The sequence below is a fragment of the Cucumis melo genome, chromosome 4, assembly GCF_025177605.1.
Source record: "Cucumis melo cultivar AY chromosome 4, USDA_Cmelo_AY_1.0, whole genome shotgun sequence".
Lineage (NCBI taxonomy): Eukaryota > Viridiplantae > Streptophyta > Magnoliopsida > Cucurbitales > Cucurbitaceae > Cucumis > Cucumis melo.
The window spans coordinates 4,675,874-4,692,127 of NC_066860.1; the positions used below are offsets into that span (position 1 = coordinate 4,675,874).

At 39.1% G+C, this 16,254-nt stretch overlaps 1 protein-coding gene and 1 long non-coding RNA gene across 5 annotated transcripts; both read left to right on the forward strand.

Moving 5' to 3' along the window:
• Nucleotides 1–1,354: 1,354 nt before the first annotated feature.
• Nucleotides 1,355–6,911, forward strand: LOC127148827 (uncharacterized). 4 transcript variants are annotated; one of them, XR_007819958.1, is made up of 8 exons: nucleotides 1,355–2,031; nucleotides 2,757–2,804; nucleotides 3,810–3,950; nucleotides 4,039–4,145; nucleotides 4,268–4,482; nucleotides 5,371–5,464; nucleotides 5,692–6,398; nucleotides 6,491–6,911. It is a non-coding gene; the product is annotated as an uncharacterized LOC127148827 (long non-coding RNA). The 4 variants fall into 4 exon arrangements; XR_007819957.1 differs by having other exon boundaries at nucleotides 1,385–2,031; nucleotides 2,692–2,804; nucleotides 4,101–4,145; XR_007819956.1 differs by having other exon boundaries at nucleotides 1,386–2,031; nucleotides 2,729–2,804; nucleotides 4,101–4,145.
• Nucleotides 6,912–7,792: 881 nt separating this feature from the next.
• LOC127148820 (uncharacterized) lies at nucleotides 7,793–8,655 on the forward strand. The gene is made up of 3 exons (XM_051083186.1): nucleotides 7,793–7,877; nucleotides 7,979–8,011; nucleotides 8,078–8,655. The coding sequence occupies exons 1-3, from the start codon at nucleotides 7,793–7,795 to the stop codon at nucleotides 8,653–8,655; spliced, it is 696 nt and encodes a 231-aa protein (XP_050939143.1).
• Nucleotides 8,656–16,254: the final 7,599 nt, after the last annotated feature.

Here is a 16,254-nt window from a genome sequence, read left to right on the forward strand (position 1 = left end):
CATATGTAGTGATTCATAATCACCTCTCAATTTTTGAAAGCGAACCTTCTTGACTCGATCTACTCCTTTATACGTATTCTCCAAAATTTGTCATGCTTGATATGCAGTAGTTGCTCCAGAAATTTTCTCAAAATTGTTATCATCGATGGCTTGATGAATGATGGTAAGAGCCTTTTGATCTTTTTTTCTTGTATTTTGTAAAGCTTCTCGTTGAGCTTGATTCAAAGCTGCATCACTTTCTAGTTCTTCATAACCAGTACTAACAATGTCTCACACATCTTGTGAACCAAGTAGAGCTTTTATTCAAATACACCAACTACTATAATTTTCTTTCGTAAGTCGAGGTACTTGGAAGGGAACTAAATTGTTGTTTGCCATTTGCAAAACCAATTTTTTGACTCCAAACTCAAGCTCTGATACCACTTTGTTGGAAGCGTTTGATGAGCACCCCAAATAAATAATCACCAAATAGAATTTTTGATAGAAAACAAAAACCTTTTTGGAAGACTTGTTGTGTGTATTCAACTCACACTTGGATAATTTAGATTACAACATTTCAATCCTATTTATAGGATTGTCATGAGAATAACTCATATCACAATTAAATACAACAAATTAAATCCTACATTTAACTAAGGTGAAACTCTTACTAAATTAACTCTAACATTTTTAACTCACATCCTTCTCTAACTTACATAAATTAACTCACATATAACTTATTTATTTAAAATATGTTTAATTTTCAACAAACAGTACTATGACAGATTATTTTAAATTGTACCTTTTAACTTGTATATTAAAGTAGTTTCATTATGTTTTAATTATAACATCATTTAACCAATGTTTTTATTATTAATTAAATAATCAAATTGCAACAGTTCTACTAAAGTATTGTACAAATGAAGTGTAAAAATTAAAATGTTAACATGTAGAAACAAACCAATAAACTTTAGCCGATTTTGTGAACTTAATTTTCTACCTTATTCTAGATCATTTTCATGACTAAAAGCCGTTTCGATTAGTAATCTTTTATTTTTTGTTTAGAAAATTAACTCTATATAAACCTCTTCCATAAATGAATCTCTTGGTTCGATTCTACTTTTTCACTTAAGTTTCATTTTTGAAATTTTTTGAAATTTTTTTTCTTTGTAATTTATGTACCAAGAAAAAAAGAATTGAAAGTAGAGAATTTTCAGGTAACGTATCTCCGGTGCGGTGGTATGATTGTAACAACCGCAATCAATCACTGATTATGCGATGGCCACGGAACGTCCCAATTTCTGCATGCTTGGGCCCACATAATCTCTCCCCTCCACTAAACCCACCGTTCCACAGCCGCCACGTGTTATCTCACTACCAACACCAAAACCCCACCAAAATCCCCTTCCCTTAGCCCCAGTATACTAAAACCCCACGCCCCAACTGGCACCTCGACATCACTAAATCCTTCCATTCTCAGCCCTTGATCCCTTCCTCCACCATCTTCACCCCATCTCAAATCCTCCTCCTAAAACCCTCCTCCAACTGCACCACTTTCCAAACCCTAGCTTCCTACACCTGTTCGCTCCCTCGATCTCCCCCCTTCCCTTCACATCAAGCTTATTTTCTCTGTTAATATCCGAACAGACTTTCCCCCAAAATCCCTCGCAGCTATTACGGGAATGCCATCGTTCTCGGATGTGCCCAGTCTTCAGTCAACCAATTGACCCTTGCGCATGACTTAAACACCGTCGTTCGCTTGGTCCAAAACGCCAAATCCATCGTCGATGACGATTACGTCAAGTCCATGATCTTTCAGCTAAAGGACAAAAAGTCTCCAAGCCGACTTGTCGGCCACTTTGGTTATATCGAATTGGACGAAATTGGGATTACAGGACTTAGATTTTGGGTCAGGGAAGCCTCTTAAAATGAGCCCTTTGGCTAGCCATGTCTTCTGCTTGTTTTTGCCAGTGATTGGAGATGTTAAGGCAATGGGAGTTCTCGTGTCACTTCCGGCGAATGTGGTTGAGAAGTTCGAGTATTATTTGACTGGTGAGTGGTTTTCCGATAGAGAAACGAACGTTTGATGAAAGGAGGCCCACATACGATGGGCTATTTTAAATGGGCCTTAATTGGTGATCTTGTCTGACCGATAGGCCCAAAATGGTGTATAACCCGCCCTTTTCGATTGTAGAAAGATCGAAGGAAAAATCTAATTTGACTACGAAATTTCACACAAATCCTAAATTATGATTTTTTTACTTTAATTAAAAATTCATATATTTTAAAGATGATTTTATCTTTATAATTAATATTAATTATATAACAAATTCGAAATAAAGAATTAATTATTTCCTTATTTACATTATTTATATTATTATTGTGTAAAATATAATTTTCTTAATTATGTTTTTAATTAATATGAAATATTTATATTAATGAAAAAACGTTTCCTTAAATATTTGATTTTAGATGATAATTTAATAACATACGTTTTAATATGGAATTTTTTTCAAAAATATATTTTTTAATTATTCATCTTACGTCATCTCTTGCCTTCCGTATATCAATTTTTATTTCTTAACTGTTTTCGGCCGCCTTTCGTATATCAATTTTTCCACCAATTCCATTTGATCCTCCACCAAATAATAATTTTATTTCTTAACCAATTTCATCCAGGTTCTTTTTTTTTTTTTTTTTTTTTTTTGTTAGTTGGTCGCAAATCAATTGAATTTCTTTTCTTCGCCAGAAATCTCATTCGTTACATTCTTTACCAGAAATCATTCAATTTCTTCAACAATTTCATCCACCTTCACATACACTCGGTTAGTTCTCTTCCTCAATTCTTTATATGTTTTGTACTCTATTAAATCATTGTATTCATAGAACATCTAACATTATATTCCCGAAGATGTATTTTAGACATATAAGTTAAGATACATGAGTTATTTATCTTCTCTGATTTTGTAAATATATACTCCTCCATATTTCTAATAATATACATAAATTGTCATACATTTATTGACGAATATGATCTGTCTGTTATCTTCTTATTTAGATATATACCCCTTCTTATTTACCATAATACAGACATTTGGGCATCCAGTAATAGTTACATATATTTCTAATATGTTTGTCAAATGGCCAGAATTGCAGTCTACTTCGATGCTTTTCTCAATGAATCGCATAATTACGTTAGTTTTAGTGTATCCGAGATTATAGTTAATGAACATATGTGCTATAAAGAATTGTACACTAGCTTTAGATCCAAGTTAGACAGTATTATTAACATGAACAATATTGATAGATACCTTTTTCTATCCTATAGAATGTGTTAAAAAGGATTTGACTATAACGAATGATAATGATGTTAAATGGGTTTACAATATAGTAACATCGAATGTTGAGTGTCATATTGTCCTTATTGTTCATTCTAATGGCCATTTATCTATTTGTTTGAGTTCATTGTCGTCGAGTTCTTTTCAAACTCAAATCTATGATCACTAGAACAAATCTGGCCTTTAATGTCGGTTGGAAAAAATGAAAAAAGAGCTTTAATGTCGTTTTTGAAAATGCGGATGTTTAATGTCGGTTTTAAGCCGACATTAAAGCTGGAGCTTTAATGTCGGTTTAAAACCGACATTAAACATCCTTGTTTTGAAAAGCGACATTAAAGCTCCTTTTTAATTTTAATTTTAATTTTTTATTTTATAAAAAATGACTTTCTCTCTCTTACTTTACTCTTTCTCAATCACCCACACGATTTCATCCTTCCAATTTCTTCTTCACTCCTCATTCTCATCTAACAATCTTCCCTTTCTTCTCCGAAGAGTCGCTGGCACCACCACCACCACCACCATCGTCCCTCATGCCCAGCTCGTGCTCGCCACCACCGCCGTCACTCCTCACTTTCTTCAAACACTGATGTTGCTTTGGGGTTTTTTGCTTTGGGGTTGTCGACGAAAAGAATGGTAAGTTTGAATTGGGAATTTTGCTTACTCTTTCATCACTGTATGTTGCTTTGTGTAAACTTAATTCTTTTGAAAGACTAATTTTCAGTTTCATGGGGTTTGCGGATACTGATTTATCACCAACATTTTCTTTTTTCTCAAAATGTGAAGCTGTGAGCATCAAACATGTTTGTTAATTTTCAGATTCTTTTCATGGTAAGTTTGAATTGGGAATTTTGCTTCTCTTCCTCCATCCACTTACACAGATGCACCACCCACTTGATTCAGATGCCTTTTACATTCATGAATTTGATCTTGTTTCTTCCTTTTCCTTCCAGGGTTGTCTTGGTCCATGGACGAGAGATCGTTGAAAGATGCGTTTTCTTCCTTTGGGGAGGTTACTGAAGGTAATCGTGCATGTTGAGCTTAACCCTTTGATTTACCAGTTGTAGTCTACGTGTTCGACGAAATGTCTAGTTGATTTCAGACCTCAGTTCATCACGTGTGCTTCTGGGTCGAAACATTTTGCTTCCTTGACTTTCATAATTCCAAGGTTTTTCTTTCTAGAACTAAATTTTGTTTCATTGAAGTTTCTTCTTTTATAATTCTTGTAACGAGAGAGAAAATGAGTTTGAGATGTTTAGGATTTAGGAGCGTTTTGTTTCGTAGCGTTTTACTATGCTTTTGTGATTTTCTTGGAATATTGAGACAAACCAAACAATGAGAAATATAGAGATTGAAATAATAACGAATTTGAGAGGTGGGAAACTAGAATTTATATATGAGGTAAAAGGAATTTGATGTCCATTGGTAATCACTCTGGAACTTCACCAACAAAATAGCTTTTGGGGATGAAGTTCATTTGATAAGTTTAGATGAAATTGCATGACCATTTTGAAACTTCTGTGGTGATCACTAGTCTATAGAAACATTAATGTCCTGTATGTTGCTTTGTTTGGTTTACTTGGTGACTTTAATTTGTTTTGTTAATTTGGATGGAGTTAATTGTTGTAATGTTTATAAGATTTGACCTTAAACATAGTTTTGTAGCTATATTTATTAGTTCTTACTATAGCAAATAACTTTCTTATCTTAAAGTTTTTATGAGAAATTTTCATGAGCTTTTATTTTGACGATTGTTTATTTTTAAGTACTTTTCATAACTTAGTATAACCTTTTTGTTGTAGTTAAGGTGTTTGAAAAAATATCTGAGAGATCTTCACTAGATTTTCATAGTTACTAATGTGGCAGCTATTGGGTCTCATTAAAGTTTAACTTTATTTTGAGATGTATTTACGAAACAGTGAACTATAAATATGTTTTCTTGTCATGTTTCATAAGTAGAAATCATGTTTCTAACCTGTTCTTGAAATCTTGTTTTTCTATACATTTCATCAAGTCTTTGGAACTCTATTAAATGTTTTCCCTCAATGTATTGTAGCTATGGCAGAGCCAAACAAAGATATTCTGACAGTGGAAAGAAGGACTTGAGTCCTAGTCTTCATCTTGCTTCAGCAGCGGAAGCTGGAGCTTTGGTGAGTTTAAGACCTTTTTTCCCCCCGATTTTTCCTCTTTCTTTTTGTTGCCTCATTATTGTTTCTTTATCATTTCTAAGTCATGTTTCAAGTCCTTGGTTTTTTTTGTGCTTGTGAACGTCGAACAATTTCCTTATTGCACTAACTAGAAGAATATTTCTATGCCCTCATCATTTTGAACTTCTGTTCTTTATTATATTCACAACTGTGATTGTACTACTTCTCAGGTTTGTTTTTGCACAAATCCAGTTTGGCTTGTGAAAACAAGAATGCAGCTTCAGAGTCCTCTTCATCAAGCTCAACCTTATTCTGGGCTATATGGTCTGCCTTCTGTCTTTCATTCAATTAATAATAATGTGTTCTTTGGGATATACCTTATCCTAGTAAGTTATAAGATCATATGATTTGTACTTCAGTTAAATTTCAATATTTTATCCACCCCCATCCCCCCTCTCTCTCTCACATACACACACACTCGAACACACAAACACAGTTGTTTTGTCAGCCATTTTTACCTTGATATTTAGACTTGTCAAGGATTAAAGGCTTTTATGTAAACATGAAAAAACAAAAATTAATTCATCAACAAGAGAAAAGAATAAAAATAGGGAAACAATAAGAAGGCCAAACCCTCTCATTGAAAGAAGTTTACTTCATCTAGAGACGGAGCTTGAAGAATAGATTTGTTTATTTCCAATGTCTCTCACTCTCTTTGAGGATTCATTATGGAGTGGGAAAGAGTTCGTACGTTTGTCATAAAAAGACATTCTGTTTACACTATTTCATGGGAACAATTCATAGATGTGTTTTGTTGCTACAGCAGGTTTCTCATGGTGCCATTCAATTTACAGTCTATGAAGAACTCCGTAAAGTTATTGCCAACTCAAGGTCTAAAGGGACCAGAGTCGATGCTCAAAGTTCCGGGGAATTACTGGTACAAATTTTTGGCTTGAGTTTACTCCATTAGATCCTTGGAATGTGAAATGGAAACTCTTAGTCTCTTATTGTGAACTGTCTCTCACACAGAATTCCGGTGATTATGCTGTTCTTGGAGGAACTTCTAAAATTGCTGCCATGCTTTTGACATACCCATTTCAAGTAAATTGAAATTTGCTTTGATGCTGTGAACTGTGGTGTGGTTTTTATAGTCATTTTTCTTAGCTGATTCTTGAGTGACTTGGTTTCAGGTTATTTGAGCTCGGTTGCTACAGTTCAGGAAGAGGAATGTCAAGCCCTTGCTGCATTTGGTGCCTGTTTCCAATATTAATAATTGTTTGAAGAAGCATTTTCGAGACCTTTAAAATGTCGTGATCTTTGAATTTATATAATTCTGTTTGGTTGCAGTTAATTTTACAAGCGTGTTTTCATTGTTGGTGGAATCAGACTTGAATAATATGGGATTTATGTGCTTTAAGATATGAATGGGATTTATTGTTGCTTTAAGATATGAATGGGATTTATGTGCAAGTGCTAATAGCATTTTCATTGTTGGTGGAATCAGACTTGAATAATATGGTTTCCTACGTAATGTGACTTGTAGTTTCAAGTTTGTAGTTAATTTCACTTGTTGGATTCAATGTTGGTTTATAAAAAATGGACAATAATACAACAATTAAATAAATATAAATTTCTAAAAATGGACAAAAACAAGCCTTTGATGTCGGTTTTAAACTGACATTATTGGCCTCTTTAATGTCGGTTTTAAACCGACATTAAAGCCAAACCGACATTAAAGGGCTTCAATAACACTATCAAAGATGTCGGTTGAAAACCGACATTCAAGGCCTTTAATGTCGTTTTTAAACCGACATTAAAGCCCAACCGACATTAAAGGCCTTTAATAACGCTCGCAAAGATGTCGGTTTTAAACCGACATTAAAGGCCAAAATTCTTGTAGTGGATGATATGGGTCGATTTTTTAAAAACATAGATATGTTTAAGGTAGATTCCAACTTTGCACTGAAACTCCAGGACATGTTTTCAACCAAATCTTTGTTCAAGCAGTGCGTACAAGTCATTGCTCTTGGAGACAATTTTCAATATGTCACTGTGAAATCAAACAAGGAAGTTATGATTTTGCAATGCGCCATTGAAAATTGCAAATGGTCCTTGCATGCTTCTTGTTGTATTTATGGGTTCTTACTAGGTTTGATTTTGAACATACATGTTCATAGACAAGCCACCTTTACTGTTATCAATGACTTAATTAAGAACAAAATATCTTTAGTTGGTTCTGAATTGTCAATTCCCAAAGATATAGTTCATTACATTCATGTTGAACATGGTTTAAGTATATCTTACCAAAAAGCATGACGTGCTCGTAAGGCTATGTTGGATGATATCCGTGGATCTTCGGAGGACTCGTACAAGATGCTACCCCAATTTGTATACATATTGGAACTCAACAACCCAGGTATCTTACCAATATACTTAGTCATTTATTTCATAAATTTTCCATCATTATTTCCTAAACATGTTTTTGTCATATGTTTAAATTTTTTTTTATGTTGATAGGTTATGTTGTTGAATACAAAGTTGATGCCGATGGTAGATTTTTTTACTTCTTCATGGCATTATCTACTTCCATTTCTGGTTGACAACATTGTCGTTCAGTCATTTCTATTGATGGAACAAGTCTGAAGAATAAGTACAGTGATACTCTCTTATCTACTTCAACACCTGATACCAATGATCAGATTTTTCCACTAGCATTTTGTGTTGTGGGTTATAAAAATGATTTCCCATGGACCTGGTTTTGCAACCAATTGAAGATAATTATAGGTGGTCGAAATGAGGTTGTCATAGTATATAATAGGCATAAAAGTATATGCAAAGTCATAGAGGTAGTATTTCCCAACGTTTTATATTGCATGTACGTTGTTCATTTACTTAGGAACCTGAAGTTGAATTATAAGAGAATAGTCGATATCTTATTTCATACATGTGGGAAGGCTTTTAATATTGTAGACTTTGAACACGAAATGTGTTTGTTGGAATCTTCTGCCCTTGGTATACGTGAGGAGCTTGAATCCATTGGTTTTGCTAAGTGGTCTCGTGCCTACTCACCACATAGAAGATATAATGTCATGACCACTAATATATCTGAGAGTTTGAATTCTGCTAGGCTGAAAGTTAGGGAGTTACCAATATGTTCAATACTTGAGATTTTGCGAATGATGTTGCAAAGATGATTTTTTGAACGAAGAAATGAAACTGATTATCAAGTGACTGATTTTACCAAAACCATTGAAGGTATATTAAGGGAACAGATTGAGCGTAATCGATCAATAAAGGTATGCTCAATTTATTTATACTTACGTATGCTTAATATACATCACAATATTTCATATATACATTATATAATTCTTTTTTATATTTGCAATGTAGGTTAATCTGGTTAATAACATGAAATACTAGGTTATAGATGGAATCTCCCAATATGTGATTTACTTACCTACGAAAGTTTGTAGAGTTGCAGGATGTGGGATATATTGGAAATACCTTGGTGCATGTACGTGCTATTTTCACCATGAAACAGTTATCAATTAAGTCATATGTCTCACCTCTTTACTTGAATATCACTTTGAGTTCAATATATAGAGGTGTAATAAATTCCTTAGGCGATCATCGTCAATGGCAAATACCTGATGATATTATATCCATTGTCATCCTTCTATCTAATGTAAAACGTGCAATTGGTCGACCGAATAAGATTAGCATTCCTTCAAAACTAGAGTTCAAGAGATGCGTTAAATGTGACCGTTGTGGACATGTTGGTCATAACCGCAAGAGATGCAAGTTTTCTTTATTGAATTAGATTAATTGTGATTTATTATGTTTTTTACTTATAATTAAAAAATTTATATTATAATGTTGTTAAATTTTTAATATCAATTATAAACGTGTCCTTAATTTTGGAAAAAATTTCATATGTCTAAGAATTATCTTTACATTATTTTCCGTAGTTATCTGTTGTTACATACTTCATATTATTGAAAATATACATTGCACCATTTTCTTATTTTTCAACCACATGATATTCTTTCTATTTTAATATATATCCAATTATAATGTTTATTATACGTTATATACACAATATTATTACATATATATGAAAAAAAATTTATACAAAACATTCCAATTTTAATTTTTAATTATCCATTAATTTCCTTAAAAATCCATATTTACCAATGATGCATACATTATTTTCTTTAGTTTCTAGTTCAAACTTTGCATTGCAAATGTAACGCCCCGAAGCTCGAGGTAAAAATTTTCGCATTTTAAGTGAATTTTAATAATATAATATTAATTATATTATTAGTATCGGGTATTATTGTCATTTCAATTTTTAATATTAATATTTACATTATCCTTTTACTATTTACTTAATATAATAACTAATTAGTATTAATGTTTTATTATAAATTATTATTATTATTATTATTTTATTTAATATATATTATTATTTTTAAAATTATTTAATATTAATATTTTAATATTAATTATATTTATTATGTTTTAATATATATATATATATATATATTTTTTAAAAAAAAAAGGGAAAGGAAACCCTCGCGCGCGCCGCCCCTCTCTCTCCCCCGAAAATTTTTTTCTTCTTCTTCTCCTTCTTCCTTCCTCGCCGACGCCGCCACCCACCGTCTCCATCTCTTTCTTCTTCATTTCCGTATCACCGCCAGCTCCTTCGTCTCCGGCTTGGTTGTCCTTCGGCCGACGCGACCTCAGCCCTTCTTCTCCTTCTTCTCCGGTGAACCCGAGCCCACAATCGCAGCCGTGAAGCTTGCCGGATCTCCGTTTCGCACACAGCCAACGCCACCGCCGTCTGTCCGTTTGTTTCCACCGTCGGACGCCTCCCAGCTGTCGTTCGTCACGGTCGTCGGACGCCGGAGAACCACCGCTCGCGATTGCCCGTTTCGCGCTGCAAAGACCCGACCCGAACCCGCTTCAAGCCGAGCCGCCAGCCGCTTCAAGCCGAGCGAGCCGCCATCCTTGTCCGAGCCGAGCCCCAAGCCGAGCGAGCCGCGAGTTGAGTCAGCCGAGCCGTGTGAGCCGCGAGCCGAGCCGCGAGCCGAGTGAGCCGAGCCGCCAGCCGAACCAAGCCGAGCCGCGAGCCGAGCCGAGCCGAGCCGCGAGCCGAACCAAGCCGAGCCGCGAGCCGAACCAAGCCGAGCCGAGCCGAGCCGAGCCGAGCCGAGCCGAGCTGAGCCGAGCCGAGCCGAGCCACCTAAGCCTTCCTTCCTCCACTTCGGTTCACGGTGAGTCTTCGGTAAGGATTGTTCTGATGAATTCCCTAACGTTACCTCGTCCAATTCGAGTTTGAATGTTGAATTAAGTTATGGCCCTACTTTTCTCCCTTGAAGGTAGTGCAGAGTTGACGCTTAAGTTCTCGGGTTCCGCGGCCGGCCTGGTTAGAGATAGATTCCTTTCCTTGGGTAAGTCAACGGATATCGCTTCTGACCTTTTTAAAACGGCTTCTACTAAAGTCAGCTACTAAAACTTTCGTGTTTCGTTTAGGTGGATCTGTTGAGCGTGGTTTCGATCTAGGAGCTTAACCGAGTTTCAGGTAAGGGTTTTCCTACTACTGGACCCCGAGTCCAGGCTAAACCGTAGTAATCCACAGGGGATTACACGTTAGTGACTGTACTGAATATCTGTATGCGTGTTGACTGTTAAAGTACTGATATGATATTTTGTCTGATGAAAATACTGTGACTGCTATTTGTGGATTGAAATTATATGTTGATGGACCTTAAAGTTACGGTTTAGTATGTATTAAACACTGGCCTGGATGTGGTTCATGGAGTTTGGACGGGAAGGACAGTGAGTCCGGTTTTGGTTGGTTAGTCGATTGGACCTAGGGTTTCCCTATTAGTGTGCGAATCGGTAATGCATAAAGCAACTGAGGGTGTAGATATTTAATCCTATACTATCTGACTGACAAAGCCTATGGCGGGACTGTAATATGAATGCCGTTGAGATGTGACTGATGTAGACAGTTTAATTTGGACTGAGGGGTAACGGTTAGCTTCATCTATGGGGTAGTGTGCCTTACGGAATTGTGCATCCTTCAGGAGCACTAGACTGATATGTGCATCCTTTGGGAGCACTAGACTGATATGTGCATCCTTCGGGAGCACTAGACTGATATGTGCATCCTTCGGGAGCACTAGACTGATATGTGCATCCTTCGGGAGCACTAGACTGATATGTGCATCCTTCGGGAGCACTAGACTGATATGTGCATCCTTCGGGAGCACTAGACTGATATGTGCGTTCTACGGAACCACTAGACTGTTATGTAGGGTACCCCCGAATAGGAAGTTAACTGTTGTTCCCTAACGAGCCCAGTAGTGGGTCCCTTACTGGGTATGTTTATACTCACCCTTTCTCTTCTTTAACTTTTCAGGTAGGGGTACAGCGAGGGGCAGACCGACGAGAGGCAGGAAGGATGCGTGAAGGCCATATGGACGCGTCTGATTTTCTTTCGCTTCCGCTATGTATTTTGTCAGAATATTTTGACTGTGATTTTGGACTGGTGATTTGACATTTTATTTTTGTGACTTTTGAATTATTTAAAATAGGGCCCGAAACTGTCTTTTGTAAGGTTTATAATGTTTTAATGAATCGTATCTGGTCCGTTTTAAATTTTATGTTGAATGGTCGAGTTTTGGTATTTGGTAGTGACCTCAGCTTAGTCCGGAAAAGTTGGGTCGTTACAGTTGGTATCAGAGCCTAAGTTTTAGGTTCTGTAGACTGACTTATAATGTGAGTCTGTGTTTTGTGTCCTTATGGCTGAAACGATCCTTGCCGCTCGTCAGGTACGCTCTCATGAAAGTATATGTATAACTCTACATGCATTACCTTACCTAAGTTAAACTGCAAATTCAATTACCATTTGTGACTAAAGGAATCGTTGGTGGTTGTTAGGGAAATGCCACCAAGGAGAGGTGCACGAAGGGGTGGCCGAGGAGGCCGAGGAAGGGGAGCAGGACGCGTTCAGCCTGAGGTGCAGCCTGTAGCCCAAGCCCCTGACCCGGCTGCGCCAGTTACTCATGCGGACCTAGCCGCCATGGAGCAGAGGTTTAGAGATATGATTATGCAAATGCGGGAGCAGCAGAAGCCTGCCTCGCCAACTCCGGCGCCAGCTCCAGCGCCAGCTCCAGCACCAGTTCCTGCTCCAGCCCCGGCTTCGGTACCAGTTGCACCCCAGTTTGTGCCGGATCAGTTGTCGGCAGAGGCTAAGCACCTGAGGGATTTCAGGAAGTATAATCCCACGACGTTTGATGGGTCCTTGGAGGACCCCACCAGAGCTCAGATGTGGCTATCGTCCTTGGAGACCATATTCCGTTACATGAAATGCCCTGAGGATCAGAAGGTTCAGTGTGCTGTTTTTATGTTGACTGACAGAGGTACTGCCTGGTGGGAGACTACAGAGAGGATGCTAGGTGGTGATGTGAGTCAGATCACGTGGCAGCAGTTCAAGGAGAGTTTCTATGCGAAATTCTTCTCTGCCAGTTTGAGAGATGCCAAGCGGCAGGAGTTTCTGAACTTAGAGCAGGGTGACATGACAGTGGAGCAGTATGATGCGGAGTTTGACATGTTATCCCGCTTCGCTCCCGAGATGATAGCGACTGAGGCGGCCTGAGCTGACAAGTTTGTTAGAGGCCTCAGACTGGACATTCAGGGTTTGGTCCGAGCTTTCAGACCCGCCACTCATGCCGATGCACTGCGCCTGGCAGTGGATCTCAGTTTACAGGAGAGGGCCAACTCGTCTAAGACCGCTGGTAGAGGTTCGACGTCGGGACAGAAGAGGAAGGCTGAGCAGCAGCCTGTTCCAGTGCCACAGCGGAATTTCAGACCAGGTGGTGAGTTTCGCAGCTTCCAGCAGAAACCTTTTGAGGCAGGGGAGGCTGCCAGAGGGAAGCCGTTGTGTACCACTTGTGGGAAGCACCATTTGGGCCGTTGCTTATTCGGGACCAGGACCTGCTTTAAGTGCAGGCAAGAGGGTCATACAGCTGACAGATGCCCGTTGAGAGTCACGGGGATCGCGCAGAATCAGGGAGCAGGTGCTCCACATCAGGGTAGAGTCTTTGCTACCAACAGGACTGAGGCTGAGAAGGCAGGCACAGTAGTGACAGGTACGCTCCCAGTGTTGGGGCATTACGCCTTAGTTTTGTTTGATTCGGGTTCGTCGCATTCTTTTATCTCTTCCGCATTTGTGTCGCATGCCCGCTTAGAGGTAGAGCCCTTACACCATGTTCTGTCAGTATCTACTCCTTCCGGGGAATGTATGTTGTCGAAGGAAAAGGTGAAGGCATGTCAGATTGAGATAGCAGGCCATGTGATTGAGGTAACGCTGATAGTTCTGGATATGCTGGACTTTGATGTAATCCTGGGTATGGATTGGCTGGCCGCTAACCACGCCAGCATAGATTGTTCACGTAAGGAGGTAACGTTTAACCCTCCCTCGTTGGTCAGTTTTAAATTTAAGGGAGGAGGATCAAAGTCGTTGCCTCAGGTAATCTCAGCCATCAGGGCCAGTAAACTGCTCAGTCAGGGTACTTGGGGTATCTTAGCGAGTGTGGTGGATACTAGAGAGGCGGATGTATCCCTGTCATCAGAACCAGTAGTGAGGGACTATCCGGACGTTTTTCCTGAGGAACTTCCAGGGTTACCTCCGCACAGAGAGGTTGAGTTTGCCATAGAGTTGGAGCCGGGCACGGTTCCTATATCCAGAGCCCCTTACAGAATGGCCCCCGCAGAACTGAAAGAACTGAAGGTACAGTTGCAGGAATTGCTTGATAAGGGATTCATTCGACCGAGCGTGTCACCTTGGGGTGCGCCAGTTTTATTTGTTAAGAAGAAGGATGGATCGATGCGTCTATGCATTGACTATAGGGAGTTGAATAAGGTAACCGTAAAGAACAGATATCCCTTACCCAGGATAGACGATCTATTTGACCAGTTACAGGGAGCCACAGTGTTCTCTAAGATTGATCTTCGGTCGGGGTACCATCAGCTGAGAATTAAGGATGAGGATGTACCGAAGACAGCATTTCGTTCCAGATATGGACACTACGAGTTTATTGTGATGTCTTTTGGTTTGACGAATGCTCCGGCAGTGTTTATGGACTTGATGAACAGAGTGTTTAGGGAGTTTCTAGACACTTTTGTGATTGTGTTTATCGACGACATCTTGATATACTCCAAGACGGAGGCCGAACACGAAGAGCATTTACGTATGGTTTTGCAAACACTTCGGGATAATAAATTATACGCAAAGTTCTCGAAGTGCGAGTTTTGGCTGAAGCAGGTGTCCTTTCTGGGCCACGTGGTTTCTAAGGCTGGAGTCTCTGTAGATCCAGCTAAGATAGAGGCAGTCACCGGTTGGACCCGACCTTCCACAGTCAGTGAGGTTCGTAGTTTTCTGGGTTTAGCAGGCTATTATCGACGGTTTGTGGAGAACTTTTCTCGTATAGCTACTCCTCTTACTCAGTTGACCAGAAAGGGAGCTCCTTTTGTTTGGAGCAAGGCATGTGAGGACAGTTTCCAGACCCTTAAACAGAAGTTAGTTACCGCACCGGTTCTTACGGTACCTGACGGTTCTGGCAATTTCGTAATTTATAGTGATGCTTCCAAGAAGGGTCTGGGTTGTGTTTTGATGCAGCAGGGTAAGGTGGTCGCTTATGCGTCTCGTCAGTTGAAGAGTCATGAGCAGAACTACCCTACACATGATCTAGAGTTGGCAGCAGTGGTTTTTGCCTTGAAGATATGGAGGCATTATTTATATGGTGAAAAGATACAGATATTCACAGATCATAAGAGCTTGAAATACTTCTTTACTCAGAAAGAATTGAATATGAGACAGCGAAGGTGGCTTGAGTTAGTGAAGGATTACGATTGTGAGATACTGTATCATCCAGGCAAGGCAAATGTGGTAGCCGATGCTCTTAGTAGGAAAGTGTCACATTCAGCAGCACTTATTACCCGGCAGGCCCCATTACTTCGGGATCTCGAGCGGGCTGAGATTGCAGTGTCAGTGGGGACAGTTACTATGCAGTTAGCCCAGTTGACGGTGCAGCCGACTTTGAGGCAGAGGATCATTGATGCTCAGAGTAACGATCCTTATCTGGTTGAGAAACGTGGCCTAGCAGAGGCAGGGCAAACGACTGAGTTCTCGTTATCCTCTGATGGTGGACTGTTGTTTGAGAGACGCCTCTGTGTTCCGTCAGATAGTGCGATTAAGACAGAATTATTATCTGAGGCGCACAGTTCCCCATTTTCCATGCACCCAGGTAGTACGAAGATGTATCAGGACCTGAAGCGGGTTTATTGGTGGCGTAACATGAAGAGGGAAGTAGCAGAATTTGTTAGTAAATGCTTGGTGTGCCAGCAGGTTAAGGCACCAAGGCAGAAACCAGCGGGTTTATTACAACCCTTGAGCATACCGGAATGGAAGTGGGAGAACGTGTCCATGGATTTCATTACAGGGCTACCGAGAACTCTGAGGGGTTTTACAGTGATTTGGGTTGTGGTGGACAGACTTACTAAATCAGCGCACTTCGTTCCGGGTAAATCCACCTATACTGCTAGTAAGTGGGCACAGTTGTACATGTCTGAGATAGTGAGATTACATGGAGTGCCAGTGTCGATTGTTTCTGATAGAGATGGCCGTTTCACTTCCAAATTTTGGAAGGGTTTGCAGACTGCTATGGGCACGAGGTTGGACTTTAGTACGGCTTTCCATCCACAGACTGACGGTCAGACTGAGC

Coding starts and splice junctions, on each gene's coding strand:
- LOC127148820 (XM_051083186.1), top strand. CDS start 7,793: ATGTTGGATGATATCCGTGGATCTTCGGAGGACTCGTACAAGATGCTA. Junction 7,878..7,978: donor ATTGGAACTCAACAACCCAG/GTATCTTACCAA, acceptor TTATGTTGATAG/GTTATGTTGTTGAATACAAA. Junction 8,012..8,077: donor ATACAAAGTTGATGCCGATG/GTAGATTTTTTT, acceptor ATTGTCGTTCAG/TCATTTCTATTGATGGAACA.